The 19,687-nt window shown below is 40.9% G+C and overlaps 1 gene segment (V, D, J or C); it reads left to right on the top strand.

The window, feature by feature from the left end:
* Positions 1 to 18,958: 18,958 nt before the first annotated feature.
* Positions 18,959 to 19,467, top strand: LOC103745606. The segment is given in 2 exon segments: positions 18,959 to 19,032; positions 19,145 to 19,467. Coding segments are annotated over 2 exon segments (378 nt in total).
* Positions 19,468 to 19,687: the final 220 nt, after the last annotated feature.

Raw genomic sequence — 19,687 nt, 5'->3', positions numbered from 1 at the left:
TTTTTATTTGGAGTTGCTCTTTCTTTCTTTTGTTTAACTGGGCTAAGGGTATGTCTACCTTGTATATCTTTTCAAAAAACCAGCTCTTGGATTTGTTCATTCTTTGTATTGTTTTCTTTGTTTCAATTTCATTAATTTCTACTCTGATTTCTGTTACTTCTTCTTGTCTGCTGGGTTTAAGTTTCATTTGTTGTTGTGTTTCAAGTGTCTTGAGTTGCAGTGTTAAGTCATTTTTTTGTGTTCTTTCATATTTTTTAATGTTGCCACTTAGGGCTATAAACCTCCTTCTAAGGACTGCTTTTAACGTGTCCCAGAGATTTTGTTGTGTTGTATTGTCCTTTTGATTTAGTTCCAGGAATATTTTTCTTTCTTAATTTCCCCTTTGACCCATTCATCAGTCAGGATTGTGTTGCTTAATCTTCATCAGTTCATATACATACTAGGACTTCTTCCAGTGTTGACTTTATGCTTTATTGCATTGCAGTCTGATAGGATGCATGGAATTTCTTTTTCTTTCTTTCTTTCTTTCTTTCTTTCTTTCTTTCTTTCTTTCTTTCTTTCTTTCTTTCTTTCTTTCTTTCTTTCTTTCTTTCTTTCTTTCTTTCTTTCTTTCTTTCTTTCTTTCTTTCTTTCTTTCTTTCTTTCTTTCTTTTTTCTTTTTTGTATTTGTTAAGGCTTGTTTTATGCTCCAGTATGTGTTTGATTTTGGAGAAAGTTCCACGGGGTGCTGAATAGAAAGTATATTCTTTGGTGCTTGGGTGGAATATTCAGTAGATGTCTGTTTGGTTCATTTGTTGCATGGTATCGCTGAAACCAGATGTCTCTGTTTATTCTTTTCTGGTTGACCTGTCTAATGGAGACAGTGGAGTATTAAAGTCTCTTACTATTAGTGAGTTGGGATTAATCTGTGTCTTAAAGTCTTGTAGTGTTGTTTTTATGGTGCAAATATGTTCATGATTGTATGATCTTCTTGGTCAACTGTTCCTTTGATCAGAATGAAGTGGCCTTCTTTGTCTCTTCTGATTAGTTTTAGTTTGAAGTCGGTTTTGTCAGATGTTAGAATTGTAACTGAGGCTTTTTCTTAGTACCATTTGCTTGGAATACTTTTTACATTCTTTTATCTTAAGGTAGTGCCTGTCCTTGAAAGTTAGATGTGTTTCTTGCAGGCAACAAAAATATGGGTTTTGTTTCTTAATCCATTCAACTAGCCTGTGTCTTTTGACTGGGGTGTTTAGCCCATTGATATTTAAAGATGTGTATCGATTCCTGTCATTTTAATTTCTTGTCATTTAATTTATTGTTGAAAGATATGTGTTGTTTCCAGTCATTTTAATTTCTGTTTGCATTCTTGGTCTAACTGTGTGTTTCCACAGTTATATCTTCACTTAGTTTCTTTCTGTTACCCCTTGAGTTTGGTCATCCCTTTCTTCAGGTCTTTGTATAACTTCAAGAATTCTCTGAGGGCTGGTTTTGTGGACATGAATTCTTTCAGCCTACTTACATTATGGAAGATTTTTCTTTCTCTTTCACCTATGATAGACATTTTTGATGTGTAAAGCATTCTGGTTTGGCACCTGTGGTCATTTAGAAGTGAGAATACTTTAGCCCATACACTTTTGGCTTCCATAATTTGCACTGAAAAGTCAGCTGTAATTTTGATGGGTTTTCCTTCATACGTGACTTGTTTTTCTTTTGCAGATTTCATTATTCTCTCCTTGTTCTGTATGTTTTGTATTTTTACCATGATATGCAGTGGGGAGTTTCTTTTCTGGTTGTATCTTTATGGTCTACTATGTGCTTCTTGTATGGGTATGGGCATGTCTTTCTTTAATTTGGGGAAATTTTCTTCTATAATCCTGTTGAAGATCTGGTCCATACCATTATCCTGAGATTTTCCTCCTTCCTCTATGCTTATGATGTGTAAATTTGGTCTTTTCTTGAGGTCACACATTTTCTATATGTTCCATTGCTGTGTTTTCTTAAATTTTCATAATCTTTGTTTGAGTGGTCCAGTTTGCCAACTTAATCACCCAGTTTTGATAGTTTGTTTTCCATTTCATTCATTCTATTGGTGAGGTTTTCTCCTGTCCTTTCTAATTGCCTTGTTGAGTGTTTCACTTCCTTCTTCCATTTCAGCCTGAGTTTTCTTCAAGATTTCTAACTCTTTTGTAAATCGAGTCAGAAGTTTATCCCTATCTTCTTTTAGTTCTTTAATTTGTTTGTTTGTGTGTTCTTTAAATTAATTGAATTCTATGATCATGTTTATAATTGTTTCTTTTGAATTCTGTGTCCTGGATTATCTCTAGGTGGTTATGATTGTAGAACTCCTCTATAGGACTGTTGATGTTGGTGGGGACATATTATTTGGGGTTTTCATGTTAATATTTTATTGTGCTGATTTTGGAATGTGGGTTTCTTTTGTTATTTCTGATTCTGGTGTGAGACTCAAGCCTTCCATTGTTGAGTTTAAGTTTGTTCTGTTTGCATACTTGATGTGTCTTTTTTGTTTTCTTATTGGGTATGAAAAGCTGATTGGTCTAGTCTTCAGTTTCTCTTTTTTGATTTTTACATTGGAGGGGCCAGATGACTAGTCCAGCTACTCAAGAGTATCTTCAGAGTCCTAAGTCTGCTCTCATCATTCCTTCTAAGGTTTGGGCCCCTCTAGTCAGCAGGCACAGTAGAATTTGAGTAACTTTCTAGGTAGAGGTTTGATTTACGTGATCTCAGTCTTCAAAAGTCTGGGCCACTACTAAAGGGTAATGAAGCCTAAGGCTGTAAAAGTGGGAGGGGCTGTAGGTGGTCTCAGTGTAGGGGGATGGACAAAGGACAATTTGGAAACCTCACTGCCTCACAGAGTTAAGAGAGTAGTTGAGAGTTCTGGGGTGTTAAGAGCAAACATGGGCCTGTGCACAAGGCTAAAAGAACAGAATGTGGGGTCTTGGATATTGGAGTTGCTCAGGTTGTAGGGGAGTCAAGGTGCTGTGGGTGGAATTAGACTTACCAGGGAAGAAGGCTGGTCTTGGGAATTTAAGGCAAGGGGGGTGGCAGACAGCCAGGACAGAAGTCTAGTATCAAGTGTTTAAAGGCAAGATGGGGTGTGGACAGCCTGTGGAGGCTCTAAGAAACTGGACTGAAGACTTGAGTTGGTCTTGGTACAGGGGGTCAGGATGCACTGGGTGGATCTGGACAAAGAGGGTGTTCTAGAGATCTGGGATGCTAAGAGCAAAAATGGGCCTGTGTCCAAGACTAGAAGGAGATGAATCTGTAATACTTTTTAGATTTTGTTTGTTTTTAATTTTTTGACCGTTCCATAGATTTGTACTGTGTTTACATCACCCTCACCACACTCTCGCTCCCCTCCAACTCCTCACAATCTCTGCCTTTCCCTAAACTCCCTATCAAGTTTGGGAGCGCTTCCTAAATTATTGTTGTTTTACACACACACACACACACACACACACACACACAGTATTGAGTCCATTTAATGATGCTTACCTGTTCATGTTTTAATGGCTGCACACCTGCAATGGGATAGTCCAACAGGAAGCTACTCCTAAAGAAAACTGATTTTTTCCCTCAGAAGTCATTAATGCCTGTAGTTTTTCACTGAGACGTTAGATTTTGTGAAATTTCTCCCATGCACATTCACATGTCAATGGTATTGTCATTGTGCAGGTCTTGCTTAAGCAATTTTTAAGTGGAACTGGAAATTATTATATTGAGTGAGGTAAAGCAGACCAAGAAAAACAAAGTTTCATTATTTCCCTAATTTGTGGATCCTAGTTCTGAATATTTAGAAGTGAGTATATAACATGATGTAATCACTTAAACCAGGAAGTAGAAAGGGACCCTGGATGAATGAGAAAAGAAGGATCTCCAGAGAAGGAGATAGTAGGACACAGGTACTATCAATATGGAAATGGGAACAAAAGGCAAGAGGAGGGTATTTAACTAGGGAGGAGGGAGGGAGGGTAATACAGGAAGGAGGGAGGAAGACGAGATAATGTTAAGGATGTCTGAAGAACACATAGAAAATGTATAATTTTATTATTTAATATTTTATTTATTATTTTCATTTTATGTGTATGAGTGCTGCTTACAGGTATGTAAGTGCACCCACGTTGTGCAATACCCACAGAGTTCAGAAGAAGGCATCAAATCCCCTGGAAATGGCATTAGGACAGATGTTAACTGCCATGTAGGTGCTGGAAATTGAACATGGGGCTTCTGCAAGAGCAACCAGTACTCTTCTTTAAAAAAATTTTTATTTTTATTTTATGTATATGAGTGTATTGCCTGCATGTATGTGAGTGCACCTGTGTCATGCAATGCTGCAGAGGTCAGAAGAGGGCTTCAGATTCCCCTGGAACTGGAGTTAAGGACGGTTCATAGCTGCTGTGTGGGTGCTGGGAGTCGAACCCTGGTCCTCTATAGGAACAGTCAATGCCCTTAACCGCTGAGCCATCTCTCCATCCCTGAAAAAAATACTTTTAAATTGACTTAAAAATATGTGTATGTAATATATGTGCACAGACATGTGTATAATTGAATGTAATCTAACAAAAACCTTAGTGTCAGGCCAAAGAAAACTCCCTTCCTGTTGTTGGTTAGAGTAGTCCAAGAGAATCACAAATCAATGTAGGCTATTGTAATAACCCTTGTTTGTGTCCTAGAACTTGAAGGTAAAAAACTATTGCTGAAGACAACACATACTTTAGATGCAGTTTAAAACACTGAGCTGGAACTGATTTGGAAGCATGCTCACTAAAGACTAACTCTCACTGTATTGGAAGGTGATATGATATATAAACTGCCAAGATAGAAAAACCAGTGGTCCTACTTAGCTGTAAAGTTTATGAACTCCAACAATGATTGGCCCCCCAAAATATGTCTGTTTGTGCAATAGTGGCACTGCTGTTTTGGTAGTAACCAACATAAATCTAATTGAACTTGAGGTACGCTCAGTAGGACGGCATCTATGAATGGTACTATAAATCTGAGACAAATGCCCATGGCTACAGGGGTCATAGACCCTAGAGTGGAACACACTACTGCCGTATTCTGAAACTAATGTAACTTCCTATTATATTCTATATACTTATCCTTATATTCACAGGTAAATGTAGCACTCACCAGTCAACAAATAATCTTTTTTCAAACTATGGAGACTAGCAAAAAGTTCTACTACTGATAAAAATGCAGGGAATATCATGAGATGTCTTGCCACAGCTGAAATATCTACAATGCAAAGGGGAACCTAAGACTCAGGGAACATCATGGAAAAGAGGGGTAGAGAAAATATAAGAGAAATAGGACCACATTGCCTACTGCTGAGTACACTCTAGAAATAATAGGAAAGCTGCAACAGTTAAATGTAAACCCACAAACTGCTCAGCACTCAGGTAAGCATTTAATAAAATGTGGTGGTTAATCTTGATTGTCAATCTGACAGGGTCTTAAATCAACTAAAAGGCAAACCTCTGTGCATACCTGTAAGAGATTTTGTTGATTCGGTTAACTGAAGTAGGAATATACATTTTAAATTTGGGTGGCGCCATTCACCGGTCACTTAGGTATAAGGATGTCTAGGGGAGAAAACCTTTGGTTTCCCTTGCTTGACTTTCAGTCTTGCTGCCAAGTTCTGTCTGTTTCTATTATTGCCACCACTGCAGGTGCTACTGCTGCTGCTGTTTCTGCTGCTACTGACATTTTCTTTTGACATTAGAACTCCCCTACTTCAGTATTCCAATATTGACTGAAGACCATTATTTCCCCAGGAAATCACAGGCCTTCAGTAGCACATTAGGACTGCTGAGAAAACCAGCCTTTTGGAGTGAGCAGCTACTGGGTTCTCAGCCTCTCCAGTGAAAGGCATTCATTAGTGAACTTCCCAGACCAACTCTTGTCAGAGAGCTTCATTATGGAGCAGCTATGCAATTCACTCTTGAGTTTTACAAATGTATCACTTTTAAATATTATATTCCTATAAATCTCCAAAATATCTCCTAAAGTCATTTTCTTCATTCTTTAATTCTTCTCATGCATACTTGCCAGGACTATCCACAGGTATGCTATGTTTTCACAGAATCCTGTCAGGTAGTAAATGATATTGGTTTGACCTGTGCTCACTGACCTTCATTTTCACAACTATATATAAAGGTATTCTTTGCCAGACTTTGCCTTTGTACTTTATTCATTTTCTTTTTAAAATGAATAGTAAGTTCTGTGATAGATTAGGAATATCTCCCTGCTCATCAAACCTTGTTCTCATGAATTCATATTGTCTTCAATGAATTATTGCAGAAGTTAACAGTAATTATAAATCACTGTCCTAAGACAAGTTTATGATTTTTTTCAGGGGGTGCCTTCTTCACAGTGGTTTACAATACCTGCTTCAGTTATCCAGGATTCTCTTAACACTCACTTAGTATCTATGAAAAAGTGGTCCTGGCTCATCAGGTGTTTTCTCTTTCATGCACCTGACATCTACAATTTCACCAAAAAGTACTGATATTTTTTCATGGACATGGTTATTAAAAAAATAAAACTTGGGCAATAAATGTGTTCATTATACCTTAAGCATCATTATTTATAATGAAGTTATACATTTTGGTTTGTGCCTTTAAATATTATGTCTATCTGTGAGCTAACAATTTAAGACTCACTGTCTTTATCTTTACATATCTTACCTACTTACATGCATTTTCAGTTTACATCTGTATGAAACTAGGAATTTACACTACTGCACTGATATTTCTATCACATATGAATATCCGAAAATATATATTTCCTTTTTACATTTATAAAATTTTATCACTGAAAAAAATGTGATAAAATCATTCTCATTGCATTTACTTTTTTGATTAAGGGTTCAAGAATAGCTAATATCTGTTGATTTGTCACCTACAATCTTTTTCATGAAAACTTCCTTTTCATTTTCATCACAAAAGCATTATTTGTGATACCCCTTGCAATCATGAACTTTGTATTAGTTACTGTTGCAATGATAAACAATTTGACCGTGGAAACTTAGAGAAAATTTTATTTGGTTTATTATTCCAGAGGTATTAGATCCCATTCGGGTGGACAGATATGGAGACAGAGCTGACTGGAGGAGAAAGTTGAACTCTCAAATCTTCAGTCAGGCACAAAAACAGAGAGAGACACTGGCAGTGGGAATTAGAGTTATGAACTCTCAAAGCCCATCATAGTGATGTGCTTCCTCCCTCATGGGCACAATGAACCTTCCTAAAAGTTCCATGATCCTCCTCAAACAGTGCCACAAACTGGGTACCAAGGGTTCAAATAATCAGAGTCTATGGGTGCACTCCCAATGAAACCACCAAAATACACTTCCTGCCTCTTATAGGCTCAAGAAAATAGCATAATGCAAAATGCATTTAGTCCATATTCAAAAGTCAACATAATCTTTTACAGTCTCAATTCTATTTAAAATTTTAACAGCCAAAGTCTCTTCTGACACTCAAAGTACTCTCTTAATAGTAAAATTAAAAAGACAAATCACATATTTCCAACACATAATGGCTTGGAATAAACATTCCCATTCCAAATGAGAAGAATGGTGGCATCCTGAGGAAATGCTGCCCAAAGCAAGACTGAAATCCAGGGTAAACACGAAATCTTGTGCCTCTGATGCCGGATGTCTGGGACTTTAGTTCCAAAGGACATAGATAGATCAACTCTTCTAGCATTGCTGTATGCAATGTACATCTCTCTCTTGGGCTGGTACTCTACTATGTGTACGGCTTTCTTTGGCTTATGACTTCCAGCACTACAAACCAGGCTTGACTTTCACTGCTTCAAGCAATGGCCTTACAATGCCTCTTTGCCTACCAGGGCCTTCTTTATGCAGGGACTCCCTTGTTTCACATGGCCTGGCCTCAGTTGCTCTCTGTAATCTTGGTGGAAGAACTAATGACCCCTTCATTCTTGCTTTTTTCATCCCTCTAAAACAGCACCATATGAATGATGTCATCAAGTTTGGCTGCCAGCTAGGGATCGACTTTGGCCCACTTCATCCACATTATCAGCAGCTTCTGTATGTTGTGCTTTTCTAAAAGTAGAAAACTTCTTAGGTCATTTCCTTTCACAAGTTGGAAGCTTAGCAGGGTGGTGTCTATCCCTTAGAGTACTTCTTCCATTGTTCACATGTAGATTTCTTAATGCCTTTGTGCCAAAAGGATCACTTCAGTTGTTAACTTGACACATCTGGGTATAGGAAACCTCAACTGAAGTATTTCTTCCACTGGACTGGCCACTGCGGGCATTTCATTGATCATTGATGTGGGAGGACCTAGCCTACTGTTGGTGGTGCCACCCCTTTGCAGATGATCCTTTGTGGGGACCTAAAGGCCCCACCTTGCATAGGACTGAAAGGAAGTTACTGGGGGCATGGCCTGGCTTGCTTTGAAAGTCTGAAGAATACTTCCCCCTAAAACTGGGTAACGTAATTTTTAAGTTTGAAGACCCAGAGCTTAAAGCACTGAGAGATATACTTAAAAGCAGGGGATTGGATTTGTCAGATCCCGTAGCTCAAAAGGTTTGGGCAGAGGTGATTCATTTGGCTCCCTGGCTACTTGGGGATAATGTTTTTACTGGGGATACATGGGAACATGTGGAATGTATAGCTTGACAAAGGGAGGTTCAATTGGGGGTTGATCCACTGCTGGAGTTCTACCCTATTATTTTAGCCTTAAAGGCATGCTTTCGGCCCGACAGCCCTAAGCCCTTGGCACCATCTCCTGATGAGCCTTCAGAAACCCTGGCATGGGAATCATGGGAAGGGTTTGAGAAAGAAGGCAGAAATGCAACAGAAGTGAATCAAAAAGCAGCCAAAGTAACAAGCAGCACCTTGGGCGTGCCCTGGCCAACTTCAGGGCTTCCTGAAACCCATGAAAACCGTCCTCATTTCCAGGATTCTGGCCCCCTCAGGAGGCTTCTGTGAGGCCATGGGTAGAAGTGTATCCTATTAATGTAAACCCAGGAGGCATGTGCCCTGACCCCTGATATCCCTGGGAGGTGAAGGATTTAAAGGAATTAGGAAAGGCGGTGGCTGAGGATGTCCCGGGATCACCCTGGGTAGATACTCTCCTCCAAGGCTTGGCTCATCAGCAGTGTACTACAAAGGATTGGCTCGACCTCACCAAAGCAGTCTTTCCTAGCCCTATATATATTAAATGGTGTGCCCTCTTTAAGGAGGAATGCAGGATACAGGCTGAGAGGAATGCAAGTGCAAATCTGCCAGTCCCCATTACTTTTGGGATGTTGACTGGTTCAAGTGACTGTTATGCCATAGGGGAGCAAGAGTCAAGCATTCCAGCCCCATATACAGAACAGGTCAGGGTCATAGGACTAAATGCTTGGAGAAAATTGGACAAGGGGCCTACCAAATCCCGCCTTGTAGGAATTAATCAAAAGCCTGGTGAACCCCTCTATGAGTTTATAGACAGAGTGGAGAAGAGCTTAAAACAAAAATTACCCCCAGGCCCACTGAGGGAGAAATTCACTAAACTCTTGGTATGGGATGGAATGGATGCTGACCACAAGATAGCCTGTGCTGGTCTTTAGGACAGGTCCATGGAACAATGGATAATTGCCTCCAAGGAGGTGGGAACCCAGAGGGGACAAACCAAAGCCATGGTTGCTGTCTTACAGATGCAAACAGAGGCTCTGACCCATACCTTAACCCAGGCATTTAATTCACTTCATTTGGGTCAGCAGGTAACAATGGGGCCTAGAGGGATAGAAGGTCCATGTTTTGGCTATGGCCAGACTGGCCATATTAAAAGAAATTGCCCTCAGTGAGAGAACCGGCCTAAGCCTGGAGGTGGGGTACGAAAAAGACCCCCATCTATGCCCTATCCCTGGTGTCGCAAAGGGCTCCATTGGCAAAAGGAATGTAAATCCAGATTTGATATTGAAGGAAAGCCTTTAAACTAAGTGAGGGGGGGAAGCCTCCAGTCCTGTTGACAAAAGAAGGACTTCCCTATGATTGGCTACATTTACAATGCCCTCAGGAAGGGATTGGGAGAGGAGAAAACCCTATGGCAAATTGGACAGTCCCTATTATCCCTGGTGTAAGGCCCAAGATGGATCTTGAAATAAGTGGCAGGGATTTCGCTGCCTAGTGGACACGGGGGCTGATAGAACCATACTTAGAAAGGAAGAGGTCCCATCATGATGGCACCTAGTTTCTGGGCCCCAAATCCTAGGTGTGGGAGGATACACCCCATCAGAGGAGACTCGGGAATGGCTCACCTGGCAGGATGCAGATGGAGATAAAGGGGAGATGCGACCCCTGGTGGCAGCAGGGTTATCCGCCAACCTCATAGGACAAGATATTTTGGGGGATGCACAGGCCTGCATAACCACTGATAGCAAGGCCTTTTATGATGACCTTTTGGATCTTGAAGAGTCTGATAGGCTTCCTGAGTCAGCAACTCAAGGGTTGTATCACCATATCAATTACAGGGGGGACCCAAAGAAAGAGCATCAGGTTCACCCACAATTCTAAAGGCCACTGCCCCTCAGGTTCTGGCTATCTGGTGATCCCCTGGGGTGCCAGTATGGGTGGAACAGTGGCCATTATCTGAGACAAAGCTACAGACTTTAAAGGAAATTGTGCAGGAACAATTATGGTTGGGCCACATCTGGCCTTCTGTAATTAAGAAAGCCTCTGGCAAATGGAGAATGTTACAAGATTTGCATAAAGTCAATGCTAGAATGACCCTAGTGGGGTCATTAAGGGGCCTGCCTTGGATCCCTGCTATTTCCTCAGATTTATTTCTTATAGTTATAAACATTAAACATTGTTTTTTCTCTATCCCTCTACAACCCCAGGATTGTGAAAAATTTGCTTTCTCTGTATCTTCCACCAACTTTAAAATACCTGATGAGAGATATGAATGGACTGTTTTACCCCAAGGTATGGCCAATAGCCCAGCATTCTCCCAAAGCTATGTGAAGACCCTTTTGGGGCGTGTTCACTTGCTGCCACATGCCACTGTGCACATTTATATGGATGATATAATCTTGGGAGCTCCAAGACCCCAACAATTAGAAGAGTTGTATAAGGTTACTCAGAAATGTCTACAGACAGGTGGACTCCATGTATCCACTGATAAAATACAGACTATTACTCCCTTTAAAATTCTGGGAACTATACTCTCTTTGGAAGGAGTAAGTCCTTTCAAACCACAACTGGCTCTCAAGCCCACCGTAACCCTGACAGAGCTACAAAAATTATTAGGAGAAATTAATTGGCTATGAGCCTGGATGTCTATTCCCACTGAGACTTTAAGACCACTGTTTCAGTTGCTAGTGGGGAAACGGCCTTCAGAACTAATTCACCTGGCTCCTCAACACCTGGACATCTTACATTAGGTCCAGGATGCCCTGGACTGAGCCCAACTTGCCTTGTACATGCCTAGTAAAGATCTTGAGTTATGGATACTCCCTGGTGAGACCCTGATGACATCCATCCTTACACAGGACAGGAAGCCCCTTCAATGGGTGCATGCCTCTCTGGGAGGCATACCACAGGTTTATACACCCATGGATCAATTGGCTGACCTGATTGAGAAAGGGCGTGATCTAGCTCTGAGACATTATTGTTGGGAGCTATTAATCCATTATGTAATTGAGCTGTGACAGGCTTGCTTGTTTACTTAGAGTTTGTGTTTTGACCTAATCTGCCAAGTCAGGAGGAATGTGTTTATATGGTGGAGTTCACAACAAGTATTTGACCACTCCTTGACCCTCAGATACAGGTGGGAAAAACAGCTCTTGAAACTAATTTAGTTCTTCTGTATAAAACGGCAGAGCTAAAATAAACCAGAGCTGCAGTCTCTACTGACAGTCCTCCCAAGTATCTTTTCTGTCTCTTGTTTTTTCTTTCAATCCTCACTCCTCCTTTCAAGTACTATCCATCTTGGCCAGCTGGCACTGGCACATTATGGCATAGACCCTCTTAAAATTGTTATCCCTTATTGGCTTAGGGATTTTGAATGGCTCTGCATAAATAATAACCGAGTGGCCACAGCCTTGGAAGGGTTCCTGGGAAATTTGGACTGTCATTATGGCCCTCATAAATGGGTGACCTCCTTTCACGCCGTCTGTTGGGATGCCCCCCCGGCTCTTTGTCAAGGAGCCATTAGTAAAAGCCTATAAAATTTTCACTGATGGGGGCAGATTTGGAGTTGCAGTGATACTATACCCAGGGGCAGATGAGAAACCAAAAAGATATGTCCACACTTGTGATGGTTCAGCTCAATTCAAGGAACTCATGGCCATTGCTTTAGCATTACCCAAGATAAATGAGTCCATGAATTTGTTTTCTGATGGTCTGTATGTAGTCAATCTTCTTCCAGGGATATTAGGTTCTCATATCCAGTTGGATGGGAACCCCATTACTCCCTTGATGATTCAGACTCATATGCTCCTTAGAGAGAGAGAAGCCCCTATCATCTTACAGCACCTTAGGGGGCACCAAGGATTGCTTGGGCTTTTATCCCAAGGCAATGCAGAGGCAGACAAGTGGCTTCCACCCAGGTCCTGTCAGCAGGCCTGAATGAAGCTCAGGGGTTACATAACCTCACTCATGTAAATTGGCCGGGACTCCATAAAAGGTTTCCTCAAGTTCCCATCAAAGACCTAAAGAAGATTGTATATACCTGTAAGTCTTGTCAACCCTTTCTACAGGTACTGCCTCTGCAACAGGCAGGGGTACTCCCCAGGGGACTGAAGCCCAATTCCTTATGGCAACCGGATGTCACACACTATGCTCCTTTTGGAAAGCTTAAGTATATTTTTGTATCCATTGACACATTCTCACATGCCTATTGGGCTACCACTCATACAGGAGAAAAATCTAATCATGCTCAGTCTCATTTTCTTCAGTGCTTTGCTACGTTGGGACTTCCCCAAAGAATTAAAACTGATAATGGACCATGTTTTGTGAGTAAATATTTACAAGGTTTCTTTTCAATTTGGGGAATTCAACACAATACAGGAATTCCCTACAATCCCCAAGGTCAAGACATTATAAAACGCAACCATCAAAACCTAAATATTCAAGTACAAAAACAAAAAAGGGGAACAAGCCCCCACCAAAAGTTTGGTATGGCCTTATTCACTGTTAATGGTCTTAATTTTCAAAAATTCAGTTGGAATCCCAGTTTCAGAAGCATTGGGGATGACAGGAGCAGAGCCCTGAGGTACGGGTAAGATGGAAAAATACCATCACTGGGCAATGGAAAGGACCAGATCCATTGCTAACCATGGGTTGGGGCTTTGGGTGTGTCTACCCTACAGGAGATTCAAACCCCATGTGGGTGCCTGCAATATAACCATGGGTCGAGGCTTTGGCTGTGTCTGCCCTACAGGAGATTCAAACCTCATATGGGTGCCTGCGAGAAATCTTAAGTGGGTAGGCCAGGATCCAACTGACTAGCATGATGGTCCATGGACAATAGTTCCTGAGACAAAATTCCTCTCTTTATTTATATCCATCTGAGGTGAAGGGCCCAGTTCTTTGGCTTCATTGCCAGTCAGCCTCTACAACTGGCTGATTGGCTAAAAGGTACATGGTCTCAGAAGTATTTCAACTTGTCCTACACCATGACTTGCTTTGTTTTTCTTGATAATGCTTATCTTTACGTGTCTTTACCAGATAATTTGGTGACAGAAGACCCTTGGAACTGCCACAGCCCACCTCCTCATGATTATGGACTCCCCTAGGACCCCCTCCAGTTGCCCATGCTTGGCTAACTGGGTTATGCAGAGACTAAGACTGTCATGGGCTGGCATTACCCACATGGCTGCCTTTAATCATGATGCATTTTTAGCCAAGGATTGGTAAGATGTCCCATGAAGTACTCCTAAGACAGGACATGCACGTGGCCAGGTGCATGATCCAATAATGGGCAAGGCTTGATCAGAGGTAACACAACCTAAGACAGGCAAAAATGCGTAAGGTTAGAGGAAAGAGATAGCCATCTCTCCTCAGGGAGCCGCCTATGAGGTGGGTAAGCCATGAAATAGTCAGTCTGGCCTTAAAATAAAAATCAAAATGGGGATATGTGGGGACCTAAAGGCCCCACCTTGCATAGGTCTGAAAGGAAGTTACTGGGGGCATTGCCTGGCTTGCTTTGAAAGTCTGAAGAATGCTTTTGCAGTGATGAGGAGTGCATGATCAGTGTGTGACCATCCTTACGATACACCCTTGGGGGGAGGAGGGAGTTCCAGGTGCCTTTATAAGCTTTGGAACACTTGCAATAAATGAGTCTCTACCTGACTAAGACTCCCTGTTGCGTCTAAGTGTCCCCGGGTAATGGGGGCGGCGTGGGCTGGCGAACAGCATGATTACTCATCCCCAATCCTCACCTTGCTGGGGGTCATAGGTTCAAGTCCCCGGCAATCCTTGGTTGTATAAAAAAGCAGGTGAGCGGAGGCTAGGTGAGCATGCTAGTAAGCAGTGTTCCTCCATGGTCTGTGCTTCAGTTACTGCCCCTAGGTTCCTGCATTGAGTTCCTGCCCCAACTTACCTCAAAAATGAACTGTGCTTTAAAAGTGTAAGATGAAATAAACCCCTTTCTTTCCCCAGTTCTTTTGGTCAAAGTGTTTTATCACAGCAGTAGAAAGCTAGCTAATAAAAAAAATCCATATGAGGATTGTGAAGTATTGGTGTGATGGATCTGATCATGTTGTTTTGGGGAGGATTGTGGATGTATTTGGAACTTTGGGTTGAAAAAGCCACTGAATGCTCAGAGCTTAGTAAGCTATTGCTGTGGAGCTTGAAACAACTATTCTGAAAAGGCCTGTGGACAATGGAGGTCTGATTTGTGAAGTTTCAAAAAAAATAAAGACTACCAGGGATGTTTGTATGGTATTTTGAATAGAAGAATTTGTGGTTTCTGGTAGGCTGTGACTGAAGAATCATCTGTGATTAAAAGGAGACCAACATCACTGAAGCGAAACCTGTGCTTTACTGGGACAATTGATCTTGGTGAACTGGGGCTGAAAAATCAGCTGTCAGTAACAAGAGACAGCACCATGAAGGCAAAATCTTCTGGAAAATACTTCCTCTGTCAAGCACACAGGAACTGTGGTCCATAGGGAGACCTAGATTCCATTTCAAACTTTTAGCAGAACTTAGTAATGGGTAAGAGTATCCTACATAGTATTGGTTTTGAAAGAATGAAGGGGTTATAGGGAACAGCTGAGGCTTAGCACTGTGAGAGGCCAGGAGAGGCTTTTAGTGAAAGTGTAGCCTCAGTGAGTTGTGAAGACTCCAGGAATGAAGGGGTCATGGGAAAAGTCTGAGTCTTGGCACCATTAGAGGCTAGAAGAGGTTATTGGTAAAGGTGTAGCCTCAGTTGCAATGGAGAGACCAGCATTTTGGAGATGCCAGAACGAATGGAAAAAACCACTAAGGAAGCAGAATGTGTGGTGTGAAGCTGGCCTGAGACTATGATGGAATCTGTGTGTTATGGACAGCAGGGCCAGAGAAATAGAGTTTCCCAATGTCCAACATTGAGCTACATCGCTGGACTTTGGCTTTTTTTAAGTGTTCCCAGAGGTCCCCTTTTGAAAGAAGACAGTATGTAACTTGTTTGGGGTTTTACAGGAGCCCACAGTTAAGAGACTTTTTAAAGAGACTTTGAAATTTTGAAGCATTTGAATTTTCTATACTGTTTTATATTTTAATATTAACTTGAGTTCTTGGGAATATGAAATGGAAAGATTGTGGTTTAACAGTGATGTGTTTGTGTGTCAAGTTGACAAGGGGTCAATTGTGCTGGATAGCTTCAGTTGTCCACTTGACACACATGAGCAGTGGGTTGTTTAACAACCATGTTCCACTTGCCCAGGTGTGATGGCACCCACAGTGAACTGAGCAGAGGCCATGGGAGCAAACGAGTTAGCAGCATTCCTTCATGGTCTGTACTCAGGTTCCTGCACTAAGCTCCTATCTTGGCTTCCCTCCATGGTGAAGTATAAGCTGAAGTTGAAATAAGCCCTTTCTTCCCCATGTTGTTTTTGTTTTGTGCTTTTATCACAATAGAAAGAAACTTGAACAGTGTCTCTTCCAAAATATGCATTGGCTCTAACATTATTAAGTTTCCTTTGGCTCTTCCTCTCCAATTGGTACATTTTGTATCTCTTTCTGCCACACTGGTATTGTTTTTTAATTGTAGGTCTGTATAATATTTACCATTAACATCCATGCCACTGTTTAACATTAGGCTGTCTTGAAATTTCTTCTGCCAAAGAAATTAGTCCATTACAGTTTAATTATCATCAGGCAACTTCTTAGGCCTCAGACAGATGGCAGCCAGGTTCCTAGCCAAAATAACCTAGTTGATGTTCAAGTCCTTGTTTCCATCCCTCTGGAATATCTTGAGTGGGGTCTCTACTAGAATGGCCCAGTAAGCTCTGCTTTACAGTATTAAACTGCTTTACTATTCCAAACTTTTAAAGTCTTTCATATTCCCACATTCCACCCCCAAAATAAAAGGCAATGTTATTCACAGTATACCCCACTCTCTGTACCAACTTCTATATATAGTTACTTTTCTGTTGTTGTGACAAAATACCATGGCTATAGAGGGAAAAGAAGTCAACATAATGGGGAGACATGGCAAGAGGCAGGCAGAGCAGAAATCTGAGCACTCACATCTTTAATCAGGTAAAAGATGCAGAGAGAAACATGGCAGTGGATGTGGCTATGAACTCTCCAATCCTTTTCCCACTGGCATGTTTCCTCAAGCAAGGCCATACCTCTTAAATCTCTGCAAACACCAACATTCACTGGGACCAAGTATACAAATTCTTGAGCCTATGGGGGACAGCTCATTGAAACCACCACACATTTGTCCCCTGAATGAGTGTTTCCCTTTTAGTTGCTAAAGCTAAGACATGATCATGAAAATCCTCTGCTCTTGTGAAAGACCTTCTTTCTTTTTAGAAAATGTTTTATTAATTATTTTATTTTATGTGTATGAGTGTATTGCCTGCATGTATGTAAGTATGCCTGTGTCATTTCATGCAATTTCTTTAGAGGTCAGAAGATGGAGTCAAATCCCTGGAACTGGAATCACAGATGATTGTTAGCCTCCATGTGCATGCTGGGATTCAAATGTGGTCTTCTGCAAGAATAGTCAGTACTCTTAACTGCTGAGTTATTTCTTTAGCCCAAAGAGCTCTCCTTAACCTTCTCCTGCCTCACCATCTTGTGGATAGAATGTGTTTCACATTCTGCACCTTAATGAGGGAACAGTAACCTCATTCCACTATAGTACACAGGGCCCGTGGTCACCTTTCTTGTCTATCCACCATGTGGATATCTTTTTAAATGTTCTACACCTTGTGCAATACCCTGGGAGTTCCATGGGTTCCTTGTGTTTGCACTGATATCCTTCTGAATCTTTATGTTTCTCATATGCTATACTTAGTCATTAGTAATAGAATTTGAAGAGATCACTAATTTAAAAATCTGCAGGAATCCTTCAGATACTTACATTTCTGCTCTCTTCTAGGATACACTGATTGTACAGCTTATTGAACAACTCAGGTCTGAAGTGGAACAGTATCTGAAGGGCCAAGTTAGGTAGTATGTATACTCAGATCCGGGATTCTTCCCACTGATAGTTATTAGCATATTGTCTTTCCACATTTCCTTCGTGTTCAAAAAAATTCTATGTATGCACACATGTACTTCTATCATTTATCTATCTATCTATCTATCCCTTCTCACTCTGGAGGAAGACACAGGTGAACTTCTTGAGTTCCAAGCCAGCCAGGGTGCATAGTGAGATCCTGTATAAAAACAAAACAAAACAAACAAACCATATACCATCTATCTATCTATCTATCTATCTATCAATCATCTATTATCTATCTATCTAATTACCATCTATCAATCATCTATCTATCATCATCTATCATCGCAGGACAGGGATTATCAGAGCCACTGTTTTCAGTGCCCCTCCCTTTAGCAGAGAATGCAGTCTAGACCTATAAGTTTTAGGCTTACCTCACCCTAGGGCCTGGCATCCTGGTTTCCTACACTATAGGCTATCATCTATGTATCTATCTATGTATCTATCTATGTATCTATCTATCTATCATCTATCATCTACCTATCATCTATCAATCTGTCTGTCTGTCCCTATCTATCTATCTATCTATCTATCCCTCTATCTATCATCTATTTTTCTATCTATCATCTACCTATCATCTATCATCTATCTATTCGACCTATCATCTATCTTCCTAAATGTACATGTACATTCATCTTACAATAGGTCATGCTTGAGGCTTACCCCAGATTACAAAAGTTTTTATCTATCTATCTATCATCTATCTATCATCTGTCTATCTATCTATCTATCTATCTATCTATCTATCTATCTATCTATCATCTATCATCATCATCATCAATCTATCACCTATCATCTATCATCATTTGTCTACCTATCTACCCCAGATGCTTGTTATTCTAGTATAATTTACTTGTCCTAATAATTGAAAAATTTCTCTTTGGCCTCAACAATGTCCACAGTTATTAAATTCCAGGAACGTCTTAAATTTTCTAGTTTCTATAGTTTTGATTTTTCAGTAGTCCATGGTAAATGAGCAGTCTTAAAGAAAAGGATGATATGAAGCATGAAGTGAACAAAAGAACACTCTATTCACGGGAAAGTAGACTTAATATCTCCTGAAATCCCCAGAGGGAAATGTTTTGTTTGCAAGCAAATCTGTGCTACTCTGATCTAGATGAGGACACCTAGGAACTCAGCCTGAGTGAGTTACTAAACTAAGCATGGTTGTGTCTGTGCCAAATTTTACCCAAACTTTGATGATTTGCATGTGTTGAAGGCACATCCCACTTCACTAAGGGATTCTTAAAAGATTGCTTTCCCCTTCGCAGCAGTCAGTCCTAGTCTCTACACAGCATGGACATGAGGAATCTTCCTCAACTGCTGATGCTACTGTTCCTCTGGCTCCCAGGTAAGGACAGCATTGGAATCTACTTAGCCTAGGATGCTCAACAATTCCTGTCTCATCAGGAATCCTATTATAACATTGTCATTTGTGAATCTGTTTTTGTTTCCAATGACAGGTGCCAAATGTGACATCCAGTTGACTCAGTCTCCATCCTTCCTGTCTGCATCTGTAGGAGACAGAGTCAAAATCACTTGCCGGGCAAGTCAGGGCATTAGCTATTACTTAAACTGGTACCAGCAGAAATCAGGGAAAGCTCCTAAACTCCTAATCTATTATGGAAACAGTTTGCAATCTGGTGTCCCATCAAGGTTCAGTGGCCAATATTCTGGGACAGATTTTACTCTGACTATCAGCAACATTGAGACTGATGATGTTGCAGATTATTTCTGTCAACAAAGTAATAGTTACCCTCCCACAGTGGTACAAGTCATAGCATAAACCACCCAGAGAAAGGAAGTATGAGGCTGAGTTGCCCCAGATGGTCCTCTTGTTTATAAAGTCAGATTTCCTGTATGCCCCTGGGAGGTTTTGCAAGTAAGAGCTCATGTGTCTCTTTTTCATGTTGATTCTTTTTCCTTCTGCTTAGACCCAGCAATATAATCATAGCAATGTTTAACATAACTTTGTAAAGAATGTGTCTTATTATATCTGAGCAGTC

Source organism: Nannospalax galili, unplaced genomic scaffold (assembly GCF_000622305.1).
Source record: "Nannospalax galili isolate Female #2095 unplaced genomic scaffold, S.galili_v1.0 scaffold564, whole genome shotgun sequence".
Taxonomy (NCBI): domain Eukaryota; kingdom Metazoa; phylum Chordata; class Mammalia; order Rodentia; family Spalacidae; genus Nannospalax; species Nannospalax galili.
This window is presented reverse-complemented; position numbering and strand designations above follow the sequence as displayed.